We start from the raw sequence: 21,096 nt of genomic DNA on the forward strand, positions 1-21,096 counted from the left end.
ATTTGACTACATACAAAACAGAAGAACAAATTTGACCAATAAAGGACAAAGAAATATATGTTAAACAAAGGCAGGGTGATAGAATTAAATGACTATAATAAAAATATAATCTAAATTTGAGCCTATAATAAAAATGTAATCTAAATTTGAGCATATCGGAATTTAGAACCTAAATTACTATAGTATAAACGACTAAATGTTTCTTGTTTTAATTTGTGAAGGGACAATTTTAGGCAGTTGATGTATCATCCACTCCTTCAATCTGCGAGTGATAGGTGCTACTTCCGGTTGCGTTCATCGATTCATATTCATTACAGGCCCGATAAGAATACATGGATAGCAAAGTTCCGAAACATGCGAAGAAATGTGAACATTGCTGGCATATTTGGTCATAAGGATCATATTGACCAACTTCCTGAAGACAAGAGACCCTTTGCTAAATTATATCATAATGGGAAGTATGAGCAAAATGCATATGGAGTGTGATCGTCAGAGATGTGGAAATGAATTGGTAAGCGAAGTATAATTTATGTTGTGCAATTTTTATTATTTATAAATATGAATATCAAAAGCTTATATTAAAATCATTATAGTCGATAAAGACCGTGGATCACTGCCTCAATGACTTGTTCCCGGAAGCAATAACGGAGTTGTTCAACTTTATGATAGATATGCAAGTTGACATGAAATTTTTGTGTGAAGATTCAATTTCTCTTGTTTGAGGTAAATATATCTCATATGTCTTTTTTAAAAAATAATTTACTTGTTCTATAAGGTTTTTGTTTTTGTTTTTTTGTTTCACTAATCGTTCAACTCTTGATTTTTCTTTTCTGCTTACAATGTATTCTCCTATAGACTTTATATGAACTTCATAATTTAGAGGGTGTACCCTGTATTCAATTGAGATTGTTATAGATGTTAAAGGAGTTATGTGTCTGGATGTTAACTGATTCCCATAGATTCCATATTGAATTTGATGTGGATTTTAATAGAGTTTGTTAGACTTCCATCATGAGACTTTTATAGAATTTTATGGTTTTTCATATGCTCCGTTTAATATATAAAATCTCATGGTGATGACAAATTTTCCACAAAAAGAATACAAGTTTGAACATGGTCGTCTACTTTAGTCTGTACTAGACACTACTGTGATCCTTGATTTTCCATTAATCTTGATCTCTTTTATACAAGTATGAACATGACAAACAAGACATACCAAAACCAATTATTTTTACATCCAAGGAAGATGGGAAATGTTACCAGCATTGTCCGTTTTCACAGAGCAACAGCTCAAACAAGTATATGATATTCATAGTATGATCAATGATTTTGAACAATGTCTATTAAAAACTGAAAAGATGGGATTGAACTATTTAACTGTACCAATTTAAACTAATAAATCTCAATCGCGATTTAGATATTGTCATGTCAAGGAGGAATAAACCATAACAGAACATCTGAGAACATAAGTTTCTATACATAACAGGGCAAAAAGAAGCGTAGCCCCGACATCAATATCACAAGTCATAAATCATCCCATTAAGTTTAGGCCTTCATCTTACAACCATGAACCAAAAAGTAATGGTTTTTTTTTTTCGGAAACTATTTTTCTCTCCATTACATGTTGATCTTATTTTAGTTGAAGATCAAAGTATAATCCCAAAGCAAACTTACAAGAAAATGAAATGTTTCTCAACTGAAATACTTCACCATCTGAATTTCCTTCTGCTTGTAGCCACACTTCTCATAGAATGCTTTATTCTCAACACTGCAATCAAGAATTACCTTATAACACCCCAGAGAATGAGCATAATCCGTGAGGGCATTAATAATTTTCTTCCCTAACTGCATCCCACGAGCATTGGCATCAACCACCACGTCTTCAATGTGCCCGACTTTGCCACAGTTCCTTATAAACTTCCTTTCAATGAACACACTCCCAGTTGCAACAATCTTTCCAGAACGAGCATCTTCTATAACAAGGACCCGATGGTCCTCTGCACGGGCATTAAGCTCCCTAAATTGATCTTCAAAGTCCTTATCAGATACAGAATCACAAACAGTTAGCTGTTGCAGTAGTTCTATGAAGCCCTTGCTTTTGTCTGAGAGCTCTAGTTTTCTAACTTGGAGCTTCTGCTCTTCACTGCTCTCCATCTTTTGTAGTCTGAGCAATTGTTAACAACTGGAAAGGTTTAATTAAATCAACGTTCAACAAAGAGAAAGCAAATGCATATGTATTATGTCATATGTGAGGAAAAAATAAAACACCATGTATTTGATTGGCTTCAAAGAACTTGGAATTTGGTTGACAAGAACATAGCAATTTCCCTTTCTATGTGAAGTCCACCGCCTAACGTAACAGATATTAGACAATACCAATTTTCATTGAATCAAACACTATCTCATGGGTTGAATAGCAATTCTGACTTCTGGGTTTTGTTATTATATGATTATGGAAAATAAAATCAAAGTAATGCTCTAAGAACTCAACCTGTCACATCATTCAATTATTAAAGAGCCAAATCCTTCAATCGATTGATGAAGCAAGAAGTAATTTAGAATTACCTCAGAATTCAAACTTCGATGGAGTGTATATGGAGCAGTTGCTATTGAGTTTCAGGCCCTTCTGGGGTTTGTAGATCCGCAAAGACAGGTATTTCAATTCATTTAATAAAATTGATTACTGATATGCATGCATACCAGAAATCCAATTGAAAAATCATCAACATTGAAACCCAGAAATCAATTATGAAACACAAATTTGAGGGGAGATCGGGGAGAGGAGGAGGTAGTGGGAAGAGGGAGGAGGGGTTGGCCAACGGTGAGGAGAAGGGGGCTACCCCCGGTCAGGTGTGGTGGCTGTCGGTGTTGGGTTACTTGGGTGTGGGGGTGATTTTGGTGGCTGGCTGCTGCTGAGGGTGATAAACAAAAACAAAAGGTCTATTTTACCGCTTGGGGAATGTAAAGCACGTGACTTGTGGGCGTGCTTTTTTATATGCTCTTGTTTATATATTTCTGCTGTAGATGAAGCTTCTTCTTCAGCCTCATCTCCCTCCCTCAATGCTGTTTACATGACTGATACTTGTGATTTTCAATTGTAATCTTCATTGAATCAAAGATTATCTCATGGCTTTGATAACGATTCTGACTTCTGGGTTTTGTTAGTTTATGATTATGGAATATAAATTCAAGTAATGCTCTAAGAAACTCAGCCTACCACACAATTCAATTATTAATTACTCAAATATTTCAATTGATTGATGAAGCAAGATGTATTGTAAAATTACCTGAGAATTCCAACTCAATGGAGTGTACAGAGCTGTTGCTATGGAGTTTCGGGGCCTTCTGGGATTTGCAGATTCAGGTCTGGTATTTGGATGTGGGTGACAGAAGAAAATGAAAATACTCACTGTGAACAAGAAAACGTGAGCCTAATTGAAGCAATTTTAGATCTACCAGTAGAATCCAATCTTACCAAGATCGAATAGTGATACGAACCTGTAACGAAGACCAGAGCTTATTCACAATGACCAACGGAAGCTCTGAGATCCTAGAGAGAGAGAGAGAGAGAGAGAGAGAGAGAACGAGATCGAAGGAGAAGCAGAGAGAGATATAGAATTGAGCAAAGGTGGAAGAACCCAAACAAGAAAATCTAATTTTATTTCATTTGGTGTTTTTTTCCATTTTCATTTTATTGAACTTTGATTATTTGTTTTAACTTTAATGTTTGAGGAGGTGGAGATAGAAAAACAAAAGAGATGGTGACTTATTGCGCTTCTCCCTTTGTTAATATAAGAAACAATTTAATTACATTTGTGATTAAAATAAACATATTTGTTTTGTATTATTTTTGTGCTAAATGTAGATTAAGATAAATTTTTTATAAAAAAAAGGATAAGTATATTAGTGAAGTTGGTTTTTCTCTTTGCCAAAAACAAAAATATTAAGTAATAATTTTTTATTTTTTGGTGACAGAGGGCTAAGCCCAGACAATAATAAGTAATAATTTCATTGTACCGTAATTACAGTGTAATGGCTTACATGGGCTTGCCATTATTTGGCACCATCTGCCTATCTTAAGAAACTTACAGGTTAGAATTTGGTAAGGTTGAAGATCCAATGCCTTGGTGCTTTGGTTCTGGTTGAAATTCTGCACAGCATTACAATCCAATTGTTGGTTCCACTATGCCTCAAGAGGCACAAAAACTTGTTTGAAACATGAATATCACTATTTTACTATACCCAACCAATTACGGTATACCACATACGGTAACTTTTTCACTTTGCATACCGTCAATACAAGTGTTTCTCATCAAGAGGGGTTGCATCTTGTACGGTCTACTGACTGCTTATATGTTTCAGTCTGTTTTTTTTTTTGGGGTCAAAGTGGACTTTCATTCATTAGTAAGGGTTACAAATGAAGCCCAACATAGCAAAGGTCAAAAGGCCCAAAACAAACGAAACCCTAGCAACTAAAACAAAACAACAGAAGGCAGCTGCCATGAACATCCCTGCAACAGGAGAAGCAGCAAGCAGACAACTACACACCGGGGCCAAAACAAAACAACAAACTTCCACTCCAACACAACAAACAACAACCCTAAATCCATTGGAACAAAGCCTTAAAATTGGAAAAGCATAAAACCAAAAAAACCCCAAAAAGGTACTCCACTGCGACGGACTTCGGACCCATTGTACCCAAAATCGCATCCAAGGGAACAACAGCCATACATCAGAAGAAACCGAAGGCCAAAACCAGCCCGTAGCCAGCAGAACCAACAAGAACCAATTCGTGGAAGGTGGTGGTGTGAGCACCCGAGTTGAAACTCTACCAATCTTCCGATTAAGATGCGAACACGCATGTAGAGAATGAATAGTTTTGGCAGTAATTTTATGATGTTCTGTTATCAATTTAGATGACTTCTAGGACAAAAAAGAAGTGCTGTTGAAATATCATATTTTTCCTGCACGAATTTATGTAATAGTAACATAATGCAGGTTTCCTTAGACAAAAAATAAAAACATAATTCTGGTTTCATGTTCAGGTGACTACAAATCCAACTTCCAAGTGCTGTAGGTGGGTACAGTTTTATAAGTTCTTTCATGGTCAGACAATAGGTTGCTAGTGCTTTCTTCCACTCCCTTCCCAGACAGCTGAGAGGTGAACTAGAAGAATAATGGTTTATTTGGATAGATTGTTTAATTCTTTTGATGTAACAATCGCTTGTACTACCACCATTGAGAAAATTTCCTGTACTTGCGGGCTTCTACATATGCAGCAATTTTGCAATCACAACTATAGCCTAATTAATTACCTGCAAAGTACTTTCTCCAACCCAAGAGCAGATTATTTAACAAAAGTAAAAATCCTGCAATAGCGACTTTCAAATTTTCGCTTCAAAACCCCCTTATCCTTTTATCACAATTCTACCACCCGGGCATCCCAAATTTAAAGAACCAAATCATAAGCAGGCATTGGGGGTGAAGAAAATTTCTTTCAAAATCTTCCAACATTCGTTCAAACCAAAAATACAGTACTCATTATAATTTAAACAAAGAAATCAAAGTCAACAAAAACAAAAGGGAACATAAAATCATTTGCAAGAAATGTCTTAATTAAAGTTCTGCTAATGCTTCCTCCGCTACAAAAGTCTCTGATAGAGCTTAAGAACTTAGTAGATACGGATTGCTTTCCCCATGGTACTTTTCAGGTTCAAGGACCTCACCTATTTGCACATGCAGACAAAAGATCAAAATAAGTATCATTACTAAATGGGACAAAACGATATAAACATACATATATTGAGTACCCAAAAGGTTTAACTAGGATGGAGCCATGAACTTACATTCTGCCAATTCTTCTTCAATAGTGAAACTAAGAAATTGACACTGAGTTGTACATTCTGAAAAATCTGCTTCTCCTCCATAGCCAAATTGCCCACAGCAACACCCATGCAAAGAACCTTCTTAAGTTGGAACTTCACCATTGCTTTGGTTTCATTCACTTTTGCCTCCAAAGATTCCTGATGACTAACCAATGTTGGAAACTTACCTGCACTTTGGCAAAAAAACTAAAGGTTACCAATCTATATCATATTATCTAATTATTAAACTAACATGCTACTTGAATCAACCAAATCTCCAAAAGATGGGAGGCAGAATAGCTACAAATCAGGAATACTGACAATGAAATCCTACCAGAGATTGCTCAGAAAAATGTTACATGATATGATTGAATAGATTTGGAAAGACTCGACAAAAGTAGTTAGGATGTCATCTCAGGAAAGAATTTTTTTTCCCATGGTCCACAATTAATACAACTTTGAGGGTTGATACTCTAGTCAGTATCAAAATCACATTGAAGAGTTTTAAGCCACCAAACAACATTTGAGAGTAAATTCGGGAAACCAAAAGTTCAAGCTTAACCTAACAGTTAATTATAAAGTGTTACAGGCGCTGAAATTACTTGCCTGCCTTATTAAGACCAGGGCCTAGAAGACGAGGAATTTGCTTAATGACAGCTTCAGAAGCTAAAAATGCATGGTATTTCTTGGCAAGCTTCTTGACCAGTTTCTTGTTTTTGTTAAGCTTTTTCAAGCTTTCCACATCCATGTAGTCCAAACCCATCTTCTCTGCCTGTAGTAAAATGTAGTAGATATGTTATACATCTACAAGCAAGTTTGACTTACTTTTAGTTTGTAACAAATGCACCCACATAAACACACAAATATCAAACTCGTAAATAGTTTACCCAATGAACCAATTTACCTCTTCCACATGCTGAGCATCACCAAGCATGCAAACCCTCATCTTAGGACGAGGAATATGTGGAAGCCTGACAGAGCCACTGAAACGCTTATCCTTTTGTGGGTCATAGTTCTTCAACCCAATTTGAAGCTCAACTGTCTCAGTGAAATTTCTCTTTTTCGTTTCTGAGTTTGTCTTAATCTGAGCGATGGCCTCTCTCAGCCCGTCACTTGAGAGCTTACTGTTAACAAAGATGGTAAAAATATAAACTTTTGATAGTTGATAACAAAAACTGATACAAGAAGCAAATGTATAATTATTTTTTAATCATCTTGAAATTTTATACCATCATTGATTGAATAAACTCGCTGTCTTTTGCCCCCAACAACCCCCCCACCCCCAAAAAAAGGCCAAGTGACCAAAACCCACCAAGGCTTTCAGAAAAAGCTATAACAGATATACTCCCAGACTATCATGTTATACATTTCTGAGGACTAAATCCCTAATCACGATTTCTAGCCACTAAGCACTTTTCAACACCAGATATAAACAGATAAACAAGTTCATAAGCACACAAATAGCAGGAGCATTAAGCAATCTACTAAAACAAAAGCAAAAATGTGAGATTTTTGGCTTTCAGAGACACCAAAAACTGCTTCCAATATCCAAATCAAGCAAGAAGCCAAAAGCAATTACGATCTGATGAACAAAACAAAAGGGGAAAAGCGCAATTACCTCATGGTTACAGCCTTGTCCTCGCTGCAATTCCTGTGCAAATACTTCCTACAAAATGAGGAAAAGAAAAACAAGTGAAACTTTTAGCTAAACCGAAATGCTGAAGTCGCATAAGAGAAAACTCTAGTGGAGGCGGAAGAGTACCTTAAGAAAGAGAGCGAAACCCTAGAATAGGATTTGCAGGGCTGCTGCTGCTGAGTGAGGCAAAAGGCGGAAGGAAACTTTGGCGCTTTATAAAAACCCTAGCTGCTACGTTTTGTTTAGAGCACCTCACCGCTAGACCCAAACCCTGGCAACAGGCCCCCCAAGCCCAGGTTCCCCACTCCAGCGCGCAGCCTGAAGCCCGGGCAAGCCCAAGGGCAATTCTTGACTGGGCTCTAGCCCGAAGTCGCTGACTGGGCTCAATTTTGCCTTAAAAAAATTGCAAAAAAAATCAATTTTTTTTATAAAAAAATACCAAAAAATTCTGGAATTTTTCCCTATAAATATATAACCATTTTATTCACTTTCCACACCAAATCTTCATACAACTCTTATCCTTCCAATATTTTTTACTCTCCACTCATATTTTTCTACTAATTTCCATTTGTATCAAAAAACAAATGGCATCTTTTGTCGAAGCTGGAGGCACGTGGACAACTCAGGAAGATATTATGTTGTGTGAGTGTTGGGTGAAAGTTAGTCATTGTCCGGTCACGGGCTCTGAAATCTGAGATTATAATTTTTTTAATAAATATTTGAAAATCTTATCTGAAATTTGATGGACACGTGGCAACTGAAAATCTTATCCGAAAATTTAATTTGAAAAATTGTATCCGAAAATGTTATTTGAAATTTTAGGTGAGAATTTTATAATAAATAGTGACACGTGGCAACCGAAAATATTATCTAAAAAACTTATCAAAATTAATGGTTAAGTATAAAAAATAGAAAATAAAGTAAAGTGAATAGTGTTTGCCCTTGCCCTTGCTCTTTGGGGTGGAACCAAAAAAGGCAAGGCTGCCACTATTCATGTGAATAGTGTCAAACCTTGCCTTGCCTTTGCCTTACCCTTGACTTTTGGGGTGGAGGTGCTCTTAGAGCAAGTCCAGCCATAGAGCCAAACCGGGCTAAAGGCCCCCCAGGCAAGGAAAAAACGAGTCCAGCGGGAGAGATCCAGCCCGGGCAAGGCATGGGACCCACCAGCCTGGGCAAGTCCACTGGCAAATCTTGACTGGGCTCAAGCCCGAAGGCGCTGATGTCACGCTGACGTCAGAGAGCAAAACAATTCTAAAAAAATTCTTTAAAATCCAAAAAAATTCAATTTTTTTTTTTTAAAAAAACCAAAATATTATGGATGTTTTCCCTATAAATACATAACAATTTTATTCACTTTCTAAATTGTTTATATTTTGTTGCATAATCTTTTTCTTTTTCTTGCCCTTGCCCTAGCCTTCCAAGGGTGGAACCAACTAAGGCAAGGCTGCCACTATTCACGTGAATAGTGGCAGCCCTTGCCTTGCCTTAGCCTTGCCTTAGCCTTCATGGGTGGACTTGCTCTTAAGGGCAGTCGCACATGCCTTGCTTAATAATTATGGAATTTGCCTCAGAGTCCCTGTAATTCTAATCTACATGCGTCATTTGTACATAGGTTCTTGCTATTTTCAGTCTTTCTATTTTTCGGCTCAGCTTTTTTTGTAATGAGGCCTCATTATTCAAATAGAAGGATGTGTTGTTAAATTTAGGGGTCTAGCTTATTGAAAAGGGACCTTAATTTGCAAATTGTGTACCTCCTTCCATTCCAAACTTTGCCCAAAAAATAAATGTTTGTTGTAAAGGAAGTGGTGGAGCTCACATAAAGAAAAGAAGAAAATAATATTCAAAAGGCAAATGATGATGTAGGGCAATGAAGTCTTTGGAGATGCATTGTCTGCCTATTCATTCATTGTACATCCACGGGAAGCCATCTAATTTGCCTATAAATAAGCTTGCTCACTCAGTTGTAGAACACACCAATCCAAAAAGAAAATAGAGAGAGAGAAATTTGAGAGTCTGAGAGCTTTATCTTAGAAGAGTTTTATCATAGGGAGAAAGTTCTGTCAGTGTAAAAACCACAAGAGCAAATACAAATCTACTCCCAATATTCAGTGATACTTTCATACTCTAATTTTTATATAACAATGTTTTCTTTTTATCAATGGGAAAACGAGAATTGAACTAGGGATCTTTTGGCAATTCTTTCAAGAAATACCGCTAAACTAATTACTAATCGGTAGAAATTGGACGTCCAAGTTTACAATTTGCCTTATACCATCATGGAAAAAAATTCCTAGAAATATAATCATCCAGAGTTAGTCATCGGTGCTTATAGAAAGGAGTTTGTTGTTGAGACTTTGAGTTCGACGACATTGTTGGTTCTTCAATTGAATTCTTATATATGTGTGTATATATATATATATAATTTTTTTTAAAAAAAATTTGCTAAATGGAATTCTCATGATTGTGTTAAACAAAATAACCTGGTCCCTATTGGTTTCGTTATTTGGAATGCATACATGGCATATGGGAGTGCAAGTCATAGACAATAATAAAGCAACACAAACAAACCACTAGAGAAGCAGAGGGCCAAAGAATCAAAATCTCATAACCAAAAAAACAATACCATTGTCAGAGTCAATCAGTCAATGTGGCCGCGCGCGCACAACTGATTCAACACTTAAAAACCCTTTAGTTGAATGTAACATGGTTGATAAATAAGCTGAATCCGCCCAAACTTTTATTACAAAAATGAAAATTGCTACCTAAAGCATGATTGCATGCTCCAACTTTCCAAAAGTATGAAAACTTTAATGTCACCGAAGAGAAGCGTTGATGATCTCATTCTTCTGACGGCCTTTGCCCCAAAACTGAAATGTCTTCATATCGTTTCTGCACAAAGAAAGAAAACATCAAGTTCAGATGTAAAACTCGTAAGGATCTCCAGTTACGGCGATCAAAATCGAGAAATTCTCACAAGAACATTAAATATTGAGAATGCTGTAAACCACTTGCTACCAAAGTATCTCAACTGCACAGAATGCAAATGCAGAACAATATAAATTCCTATGGATGTGGAAAGCAACAGAACTGATCTCAATTGTGGCCAGACTAATTTAAAAAAAAAAATTGATTGGTTTGATGCAGGTGAGGTCTGCAAGGAAGAGCAAGAAATGCCAAATAAACATTCCCCCAAAAACTTGTATCCAACAAATAGGGAAAGACGTGTTCCTCTATAAACGGCACCGACTTAACTCTCTCCCAAACATGTACATCCGGGACCCAATTATCATCCAAACAAGCATATGCGCACAACCATATAAACATGTTCAGAACCTCCAGCCATGGGCTAAAAAGTGTCTTGAGTGAAAAACCAAAAAACGAGCATGCATTAACAGAAGGGAGAATGGGTAAAAGCAATACTTATGGTATTTACAATTTTAAATTTTCACGCAAATCTGTATGTAACCCATAAAACAACACATAGATACATTCATACATATAATTCTTCAAGCCTAGATATTATTTCCAAACTGGAAATGCACAATATACTAATATACATGGATCAAGTGCATGCAAACTACCAAAAGTAAATAAACTGTAAAATAGCTGCCATACCCCAACATTGTTGTACTCCCACAGCTTATGAACTCCATAATCTACAGCCTGAAACCGGTAAATCAGGTACGTAAGAACACTATGATATTTGTTCTTAATTTACAAAACAACACAAATCAAATGACACTTAGAGGCAGCTTATACACCAAAACAAAAGCAAAAAAATCAGCAAGCAAAGAAAGAACTCAAACAGAAATAAGCACATATCCCAAAACTCCGAAAAATACTTAAATCTACAAAAACACCTGAAATACAAAGTTCCAAGAAATGCAAATCCAGTCACAATATATGAGCCTCGACTTGATGAATTTAGCAACTCTACGTTAACATTGCATATATGAACAGATATGAAACCAATTTATAGAGTTAGAGGTAGAAAGAGAATTGCTAAAAATCTATTAAATCGCAATAAACAATATCAAATTTCATCACTAACACAATAATAAAAATAACCGCTCCCGCTTAATTCCAAGGCCAATTAAATAAATAACACAAACCAAATTGAAATTTCTGAGCTTCATACTAGACTAAGTTGACCTAATCGCAAATCAATCACCTTTAATTTCCTCAGATTTCCTAGCAACCAAACAGATCATAAGAGAGACAGAACAAAAGCTAAAACGTGATGTTCAGTGAGAAAAACCATAATCTAAAGCTGCAAGAGGCTCACCCGCTCGCCGAGGAAAGCGCCGGCGATGACGAAGGTGACGTAGACGGAGTTGCGGCGCATGATGACCCTGTAAAGGCCTTCGAAGAGGCCTCCACCGCTTCTTCGAGCCGCTGAATTCATGGCGATCTGTGCGAGTCTCCTTCACTTGCTTCTGATCTGAGCTGCGAGGTAGGATTTTGGTCAGAGCTCTGGCGTCGTCGAAATGGGAACGAGACCTGGCTGAGTAATATGCCTTTGGATTTGGGAAACGGGTGGTTTGGACCGGTCCGCTAGAGTGTTGCAACGATTTGGCGCGGTTCGTTTGGACCGGGGTTTTGTGGGCTTTCAGGTATTGGACCATGTTCACCAATAGTGGGCTTAACAATCATTAAATTGATGCTTCATGTTTTTTTTTTTTTTCTCAATAAAAAAAATGGAAAATGAAAAAAGAAACAAGATGTATGGTGCGTACTATGGTGCTTTTTCGCCCAAAATAAAACGGGTGACAAATTTCTAATAGAGTATTTGGTTACCCGCTCAGATTTCAGGTTGTGCTTACCCAATTGTTCTAAATAAATTAATAAAATGATCATGTGTCAAACATTTCTAGAGCGGAAGGATTCAAACCTTTGGATAACGGGACCAAAATCCGTTGCCTTAGCACTTGACCAAGCCCCATTTATAGTCAACACTAATATTGGTACCATTTAGGGGTGCAAGTTGGATTGGAAATTCTGATTCCGACTTACTTTGATTCAAAAAATTTCGGTTTTGGCGAGTCGAAATCAATTCTGACATCTGAAATCCGAAATCCGAAAATTCCAAAAAACAATGGATTGGAATTGGAATGTATCTCAAGATTTTGAAACTTCCGAATTCTGAAATATATTGGGGTTTCAAGCTTAGACTATACATAATGACTAATTTTATGTTGAACTAAATATGACTTAATGGCCAAATAGACATAGACGAGTAATTTCATAAATAATAAATATATAAGTAATAACATATAATAGTTTTCGAACTTTTCTAATGATTTTTCATTTTTGAGTCAATTTTAATCTTTCAAATCATTGGATAATTTTAACAATTTTTTGAAATGGAATTGGAAAAGAATTTTCATTTCGATTTTTTTTTGGATTGGAATTCCATGACAAGGGCTTGTCTACGGTAGTGATCGATTAATTTCAAAGGGAGGGCTCCACAGAAGTTGTCAAGAGTGACTAGTTTAGGGTAAGTAGTAGGGACTCCATTCACGGCACTTTGGAGGATTTAAGCCAATCCTCATCTTAGAGCTAGAGATATGGAGTGTGAAAGGTTGAAATGGAATGACATTACTTTTTTTATTTTTTTATTTATTGTTAATGGCGACTTAATTAAGTATAGTATTCGATATGGTTCGTTCAAAAACCAACCCTAATACTGATTGTTCATCAACTACGGTCTAAATATCTATTAGAAGGAGTTGTTCATACATAAAATCATAATTATTGATACAAACATTTTCTAAATAAAAAAGGAACCCTTTGACATAATATAAGCAGAAGTGGTGTAGATTATTCAAAAATCATAGTCAATGTGCTTTATATATATATATATATAAATGAACTTGTATGAAATGGTTTCAAGATATTCAGCCAATTGTCTTGATTGTGGGAGATCATTGACAAAATCATGGCCAATAACTTAATATGATTACGGTTTGAAGGATAGCCACCCCTTAGTTAGCATTCCACAATTAACACTCAAACTCGTTTAGGTAGTTAGTCATGAATACATCGAAAAAAGTTGTATTAGGGAGACTTTTTTTCTCCGAAGAAAATATGAAAAATAAAACAAGTGACTACATGCATCAACATTGTAATTTTTGCCAAAAGGAAAATCAAGTGCTGTTTGCTCCTGACTCGTGGTCCACACAGAACACACAACGCAAGAGTACAAACACCAACTAAACTCGTCAACGCGAGCACAGAGAGTATTCATTCACCTCCCACCGGCTGTCAAATCCTCGTCCTGCCGACTCGTCAACACCGTAGTAGCGTAACCCAATACCCCAGCTTTTCACTTTTCTTCACCACTTTACTCTTTAACTCTCCTGCCAATCCCTTATTTTCACAAAGCTCACAACCCCACCTGGCCATGGAGTTAGCAAAAGGACTGAGAGAGATTCAGAAGCTGGAGGGTCACTCAGATAGGGTCTGGAGCCTCGCATGGAACCCAGTAACTGGTGTCGCCGGAATCCCCCTTTCCTTCGCTTCATGTAGTGGTGACAAGACCGTCCGTATTTGGGAACACAACCCCTCTAGCTCCACTTCTTCGTGGGATTGCAAGGTTACCCATCTTTTTATTTTGATTTTTTTTCTTCTTATTTTGTTAAATGGGACAATTTGTTATGGAATTTTCAATTTTGGGTTGCAGGCAGTTTTGGATGAAACTCACACTAGAACCGTCCGATCGTGCGCTTGGTCCCCATCTGGGAAATTTTTGGCCACTGCCAGCTTCGACGCCACCACTGCAATTTGGGAAAATGTTGGGGGTGATTATGAATGTGTGTCCACTTTAGAGGTATGAGGTATCTTTGTTAATGGCATTGAAAGATTCTCGCTTTACCTCAATCGATCAACTTTACAAGTTGGGTTCTTTTGGTTTTTGTTAGTAAAGGTGTTTTTGTGTATAGGGTCATGAAAACGAAGTGAAAAGTGTGAGTTGGAATCCATCTGGGTCTCTGCTTGCGACTTGTGGCCGGGATAAAACTGTATGGATATGGGAAGTGCAGCCCGGAAATGAGTTTGATTGTGTTGCAGTGTTGCAAGGCCATACACAAGATGTGAAGATGGTTCAGTGGCATCCAAGCAGGAATCTTATATTTTCTTGTAGCTATGATAACACTGTCAAGGTAAAGTTTAGAGTTTTAAGTGCTTTTCCTACCTTCCCTACTACTGTCCCACAAAAATGATTATTTTTTCGTTAATTATGCATCAAGAAGATTGGATACTTTTTTTTTCTGATGCCGTACAATATTTCTTGCAGATATGGGCAGATGAAGGTGATGATGATGATTGGGCGTGTGTTCAAACATTAGGTGAAACTAACAAGTACTACGTCTTAGCCTCTCTGTATCTCTAAATTTTCTGCTTCATCATTCCTTCTTCAGAATTATTCCCTTCTTTTACGTAATAGTTTCCATAACGTGTGTGTAGTTCTTCTCTCCGAAGCACCTTATGGTTAATGAGGTCATGTTTCTCACTAATTGATTTGATATGGACGACTAAGATGTGCCGTGGGTGCAATGCATCTGAACTGTTCATAATTTAAAAGAAATATGATCTCATCTAAGGACTGCAGGATATTTTTCTTTTAAATATAATACATGGCCTCTATTGATTATTCTGAACCAGTTGAGTTTGTAGAACTGCTAGCAATTTTTGTAAAATATATCTTTTATTCTAATTCGGCTTAACCGGTTTTCTTGTTAGTGGTCACTCTTCTACTGTCTGGGCTTTATCGTTTAATGATGGTGGAGACAAAATGGTTACCTGCAGGTAAGCAGAAGTGTTTTCTCATTTTTTATGTTTCATTGGTTTTGATAAGAGCATCTATGCAAAACAGAAATTTGAAGTTTTGAACAGTACTCAAAAGGAGAAATAAAATAACAATGTGCTGATTTTGCAGTGACGATCTTACTTTAAAGATATGGGGAACAGACAATGAAAACATGCAATCTACAGATGACTTTGTACCATGGTGAGGAACATGCTCCATTAGAATGATTTCTTTTCATTTTAGAATCCCTGAATTTGGTCTTTCAGTTATGTGAATTATTTGATCTTGTTTTAAATATTTTATTAACCAGATGTTATAGGTTTTGTTTTAGAGCGGGGATATTTAATAGGTTGTACCATGACATATCCATTAGACTCAGCTTTGACAACAAAAAAAAAATCCATTTGACTCAGCATTAGCACTGGGCAGTGATGTAGGCTACATTTGCATTTACAGAAATAGATGAATTTGAATAGCCTCTTTTTCTCTCTCTCTCTCCCTCCCTTCCCTCATATATTCATTTGGATTTATACTTCTTTTTGTTTCCTTTATTTACTTATGAGTTTTGAGTTCCTCTTCATAGTCTTTCTCTAATTTTGAACACTCAAGCGTCCTGACACTTGGACCCTCCACCATTGTTTCTGTTGAATACGATGCTTTCATATTCAATTATATGTGATCGTTCACGCATTTGAAACTTTATATGTTTCCTAGACAGACAGTGCATTGTATAGAAAGAGAAGGGTATGTGTCATCCTAGGTTGCCCAAGTAATTTGTCGTTTAGTTGACCCAAAAAAATATAATTTTTCGTTTTGCGAATAAGTCCATATTGAGCTTGAACTAAGGGACATATGTGCATGATTGAAGAATTAGAAAATCATCTACATGATCTGACCTAGCTATTATTGCCTCTTACATGAATGAATTTATTATTTTCAGAAGAATGTGCTTTCAATGGGTTGAAAAACTTGAAACCAGGGGCCATGCCATCCCCACATTTAGTTGGGTTAAAAAACTCTTGGTCAAGATTCCTAATTGTGCCTGATAGTCAGGATATGCCAAGTTTACCTGGAAAATTTTGGAGGGTTCTCAATTTTTTTCATTTTGAAGAGTGTTTGTGTGAGATGTTTCTGAGGCTTTACAGTTACAAGTGCTGTGTTTTTTTAGTGTTATTGTAGTTGCAACATAGAAGTCAGCTGCTTTTGAATGGAATTAAATAATGTGGTTCTACTCTATGTGTTGATAACACTGTTTCATTATCAGTTCCATGGAAAATTGTTTTAGATTCATTTAGTATGAGTCCAAGGAATTAATTGAATAAATGATTTGTTTGGTAGAGTGCTAACATTTTGGTTGTAATTCATTTGTGTTTTCTTGTCGCACTGATAAGATGATTCTCTCTTTTGGTTTTGTCAGGAGACATCTTTGCACTCTTTCAGGTTATCATGATCGGACAATATTTTCAGTTCATTGGTCAAGGTAATGGAACCAAAGAAATAGCTCCAATTGTTGAGGGTCTGTGGTAAAGATTATAAAATATAAGAAAGAATAAAGATGAACTATTTAATAGGGAAGTTTACAGGAATTACTTAAGATCTTTATTCAATATAAGATAGTGTAGCAATCTGCGCAAAATATAAGGTAAACATGGCTGCATTGGTTCGATTGAGTTTACTAGTTTAATTAGTTTATTGTTTGATTCACCAAATAAGATTTTGATTAATCCCAAATATTGATTTATATTTAATTGAAAATTGACAGGGACAATATCATTGCCAGTGGAGCTGCTGATGACACAATAAGATTTTTTGTGGAGAATGATGATAAAGATGGTCTGGTATGTCGTAATCTTTCACCCCCATTGATTGTATTAGAATTTGTATCACCAGTGAAATGGCCTAATATCTCCATTAGTTGTGACAGCGAATTGCTAATAAATATTCTCTAGAGCTTGGTGTGGACCAATTAAATTAAGCTCATTGAGCGCTTTGATGATTGGAGTAGCTCTGTTTTTTGCTTATTTGGTTTGGGGAGTATTAAATAACCCAATTGTGTGTTTTCATTCAGGTTGATGGACCTTCGTATAAATTGCTTCTGAAAAAGGAGAAGGCTCATGACATGGATATAAATTCGGTGCAATGGAGCCCTGGGGTAAGATTTCTCATTCTGCAGATCATTGAAGTTCTGTGAGATCCTGTCTTTTTCTCTGTGAAAGGAGCTTTTGCCGACTTGGACTGCGAATTGAGGCTTTCCGGCTTGGACTCTAGATTTCTGAGGATCTACTAGAGTCCAGTATTATTGTGTCTAAATTTTTGGGTAATTTGTCATTCAAGGTCCACAAGAACTAGGTTCTATGAGTCTTATCTAGTTTTCTGCTACCATTAATGGCACCTATACTCAAATGGCTATCATCACTTGTCCTGGTTCTGTCACCATACTTTCTGCTGTGACTGCTACTATTACCACCACACCCCTATCATAGTCAATACTACCCCTACAGCCAATCATCAAGGACCCCACGGCTATCATTTCAAGCATCACCATTATCGCGCTTAATGCACCATCACTACCACCAAGTTGAGGACTGCTATGGTTGCTGAGTACTAGTGATGTTCTGCGTACTTATTACCTACTAAATAATTTGCACATAATACAATTATGGTTGCTGATAATTGCTCACAGGAGCTCTGTTACCGTTTTCCCTTCTTTTTGGATGACTTAAGTTTGTCTATGCTCTCTATAAATTAATTCTTTTTAAGTAGTCATGTGAGTGAGAGAGATTGCTGAATTAACAGGTTACCATGTCTGGAGGAATTCATTTTTTGTATACAAAGTCTAACTTTCATGCATGCACTAACATTTCCCTTGTACATTGCTGTTGAATTTTTCAGGAGGATCGGATTCTTGCTTCTGCAGCTGATGACGGGACGATTAAAATATGGGAGCTGACATCTGCATGCTGATGAAGGAACCTTTTTCTTTGCTGTTAGAACAATTGTGTAATTGCAAATGTATTGAGTTTTCTCTTTTATACTAGTCTCGATTTTTGGAAAAACATGAAGTTTAGTATAGTTAGTGATATGTGGCAATTTTTAATGTGAATTAGATGTAATGAATCTTTATGAGAATGAAGATGGCGAAGGTTGAGCTTACAGTTTTGTTTATAGGATGGCTAACAAGATTGGGACTTTCTCTATTGCGAAGTGCTAGTGTGCGGAGTGAATGTGGACTTCTATTTGTCACCGGTAGATTCCTTGTACGCTGTAGATTTAAAACATCATTGAGAACTTCTATTTCTATAAGAGCTTTTCAGTCTTTTGGTAAGAGCCAAAATTTCCCGCACTTACACCTCAAATCTACTAACCTCTGTTTCTTTCTTCCACCACAACACCTTCTCTTCTCTGTGCTTTCATCCTTGGCAATATCACAGCTGCTCCTCCAGGTTATAATATTTTTATATCTTCTTTTCAACACCTTCTCTTCCGTGTGTTCTCATCCCTGGCAATATCACAGCTGCTTCTCCAGGTTAGAAATTTTTTTTTTCTTCTTTTTTTTTTTTTTTTTTTTGGCTTTATGATATATGGGTATTTTCCATTTTGCTTATACAAAGTTTTCTGATTTTCTAATGGTATGGGATTGTTTACTAAAAAGATTTGGGTTTCGTTGGAAATCACGAAGGTTGGAATCGGAAAAACAGAAAGCACTGATGTATGGGTTATATGGATTTGGCTACTAATTGGTCTCTGTTTTTGTATGATTTTGGCAAAGTTATTCTATTTCGTTTTCTGGTTGAAAGTTCATCTAATTCAGGTTTGATATGCACTTACAGAGTATAATTAAACAACAGATCGGCCAAGGTCATATAAAAAAAATCCCACCCAGCAGTACAACACCTCACCAAACTCAAAACGAAACAAAAGTGAGCCAAGTTCATACGAAGACCAAGTAAAACCCAAACCCAAATCAGCGAGGATATCCCTATAGAAAGAAATAGAAAATCAATGTAGAGAAGAAGGGAAATGACGTATTGCATATACAGAGTCACAAATAGCAATTGATGAAGGCACAGGGAAGAGAAGGTGTTGTGGTGGAAGAAAGAAACAGAGGTTAGTAGATTGGAGGTGTAAGAGTGGGAAATTTTGGCTCTTACCAAAAGACTGAAAAGCTCTGATAGAAATAGAAGTTCTCAATGATGCTCTAACGGTGACAAATAGAAGTCCGCATCCACTCCGCACACTTGCACTTCGCAATAGAGAAAGTCCCAACAAGATTTGCTTTCAGACATTTCTCTTTCAACTTCTTTCCCTCCTGATGGCGGATTCCTTATTATCCTCTCAATTAACAATGAATTCTTACTTTGTGTTCGAAAATACGATGTCTGGCTTACATGTGTTCTCACAAAAATACGATGTCTGGCTTACATGTGTTCTGATCACGTTTACGAACTACATTGTCAGGCAGTATACTCTGTTAGCTGTATATAGAACTGTCGGCCTATTCTCTAGTTTCTTAAGCATTTGAGACCTAGTAGTTGTCAAACTAACTAAACTAACTAAGCTGAACCAACGGCTGTGGCGATTTCTCCAACGGTGCCCAAATGCCCAATTTGTTCTTCATTCACAGGTGGGTGTATGCCCCCAAGAGGACTTAAAAAAACATCCTCACTGGTGCAGCAGACAAACAATCGTTCGGAGATGATTGATTTGTCCCTTTATTTTGGTGGTGTTTGTTTGCTGACACCAAACAATCTATATGATAAAAACATCAAACAATCCATGCAAAAAATTAGAAAGAGCTTTATATTTCAGAAATTATGTACAATCCCTGAATGATATATAGCTAAAGAAAATGATAAATGGAGCTATTCATGAAAAGCCCAATTTCTAAAGCTGGTTACATACACCATTGTCAGAAAATGCACTCTTTTGGGGCAAATAGAATCATTTTCACTAACAGAAGCCATTCCCATAGTATATATCAATTTATAATGTTTCATTTATCAATAATCATAAATAGTAAATTATATATAAAAAAAAGAGCTTGTATATGATCATAACTATAATTAAAACAAATATAAAGATCTCAGAAAAATGAGAAGATTAATTATTATTGTTATAATTCAACACCTGTTTTCTATTCTTATTCTGGCAGAGTTTTGTCTCCTCCCCTCCTCAACCAAAGCAGAACGAGCAGACATAATCCCACTTGGGAACAAAGAAGCATCAAAAGCAGAACAATCAATCCAATCTTGAAGCAACTCCTCCTGCCCCCATATATCAGGTATCCAAATCTGGCCAGCCACCTCAACCCTATGCTTCTTCAACCTCTCACGTCCACTGTCTTCATCAGCCACATTACTTGGTTCGTGATCTACAACAACAACATCCCCAGCAGCAGAAGCCTGGCCTTCCAAAACTGCAATTTCTTCACTGCTTGACCCATCATTTTCATGCCTCTTTGGTGATGTGCTGCCTTGCTCCATGCAATTGATGTTAGACTTGGAGATTTCCTCAGGTTCTTGTAGGGTTGGAAGAGATGGAGTTTTTTGGTTGATGGGTTTTTCTAAAGGAACTTGGTGAGCCATTTGAGACGGTTTTTTTCTCATTCAGTAGGGAAAAGGAAAATGAAAAATGTGTGCGAAGCTAGCTAGGTGGTGCTTCTTCTTCTTCTTTTTCGTGTTCAAACTTTTTTCAATTGATGTTCTCCTGTTGAATGGTAGTGTGCACAGGGATATAGCAAGCTGGGGGGGGTTTAATTTGTATGTGTTAATAATGCAACTAGAATGGGT

The 21,096-nt window shown here is 36.7% G+C and overlaps 5 protein-coding genes across 12 annotated transcripts; 1 reads left to right on the top strand and 4 right to left on the bottom strand.

Annotated features, from left to right (window-relative positions):
* Positions 1-1,456: 1,456 nt before the first annotated feature.
* Positions 1,457-3,741, bottom strand: GNA1 (glucose-6-phosphate acetyltransferase 1). Of its 7 annotated transcripts, none has more exons than XM_088244227.1 (4): positions 3,499-3,741; positions 3,288-3,409; positions 2,566-2,626; positions 1,457-2,164 (listed from the first exon to the last, which is right to left on the bottom strand). In XM_088244227.1, the coding sequence occupies exon 4, from the start codon at positions 2,152-2,154 to the stop codon at positions 1,693-1,695; it is 462 nt and encodes a 153-aa protein (XP_088100353.1). In that variant the 5' UTR covers positions 2,155-2,164; positions 2,566-2,626; positions 3,288-3,409; positions 3,499-3,741; the 3' UTR covers positions 1,457-1,692. The 7 variants fall into 7 exon arrangements, with proteins under 7 accessions (XP_088100353.1, XP_088100354.1, XP_088100350.1 ...); XM_088244228.1 differs by having other exon boundaries at positions 1,457-2,182; XM_088244224.1 differs by having other exon boundaries at positions 2,566-3,063.
* Positions 3,742-5,475: 1,734 nt separating this feature from the next.
* LOC110773547 (large ribosomal subunit protein uL1z) lies at positions 5,476-7,760 on the bottom strand. The gene is made up of 6 exons (XM_021978074.2): positions 7,627-7,760; positions 7,483-7,530; positions 6,769-6,988; positions 6,471-6,636; positions 5,847-6,052; positions 5,476-5,726 (listed from the first exon to the last, which is right to left on the bottom strand). Exons 2-6 carry the CDS (start codon positions 7,485-7,487, stop codon positions 5,673-5,675), a joined length of 651 nt encoding a protein of 216 aa, XP_021833766.1. The 5' UTR covers positions 7,488-7,530; positions 7,627-7,760; the 3' UTR covers positions 5,476-5,672.
* A 2,323-nt stretch (positions 7,761-10,083) lies between these two features.
* On the bottom strand, positions 10,084-12,017 carry LOC110773529 (cytochrome b-c1 complex subunit 9, mitochondrial-like). Its single transcript, XM_021978056.2, has 3 exons — positions 11,786-12,017; positions 11,116-11,163; positions 10,084-10,389 (listed from the first exon to the last, which is right to left on the bottom strand). Exons 1-3 carry the CDS (start codon positions 11,903-11,905, stop codon positions 10,339-10,341), a joined length of 219 nt encoding a protein of 72 aa, XP_021833748.2. The 5' UTR covers positions 11,906-12,017; the 3' UTR covers positions 10,084-10,338.
* Positions 12,018-13,689: 1,672 nt separating this feature from the next.
* On the top strand, positions 13,690-18,460 carry EMB1345 (Transducin/WD40 repeat-like superfamily protein). Its single transcript, XM_021978068.2, has 10 exons — positions 13,690-14,095; positions 14,183-14,329; positions 14,442-14,660; positions 14,795-14,859; positions 15,241-15,306; positions 15,437-15,508; positions 16,725-16,787; positions 17,070-17,145; positions 17,376-17,459; positions 18,200-18,460. Exons 1-10 carry the CDS (start codon positions 13,904-13,906, stop codon positions 18,269-18,271), a joined length of 1,056 nt encoding a protein of 351 aa, XP_021833760.1. The 5' UTR covers positions 13,690-13,903; the 3' UTR covers positions 18,272-18,460.
* A 794-nt stretch (positions 18,461-19,254) lies between these two features.
* Positions 19,255-21,092, bottom strand: LOC110773544 (protein BIC1). Of its 2 annotated transcripts, none has more exons than XM_021978069.2 (2): positions 20,435-21,089; positions 19,255-20,056 (listed from the first exon to the last, which is right to left on the bottom strand). In XM_021978069.2, exons 1-2 carry the CDS (start codon positions 20,911-20,913, stop codon positions 20,020-20,022), a joined length of 516 nt encoding a protein of 171 aa, XP_021833761.2. In that variant the 5' UTR covers positions 20,914-21,089; the 3' UTR covers positions 19,255-20,019. The 2 variants fall into 2 exon arrangements, with proteins under 2 accessions (XP_021833761.2, XP_088100242.1); XM_088244116.1 differs by lacking the exon at positions 19,255-20,056 and adding an exon at positions 20,134-20,257 and having other exon boundaries at positions 20,435-21,092.
* Positions 21,093-21,096: the final 4 nt, after the last annotated feature.

Source organism: Prunus avium, chromosome 7, assembly GCF_965620075.1.
Source record: "Prunus avium chromosome 7, drPruAviu1.hap1.1, whole genome shotgun sequence".
Taxonomy (NCBI): Eukaryota; Viridiplantae; Streptophyta; class Magnoliopsida; order Rosales; family Rosaceae; genus Prunus; species Prunus avium.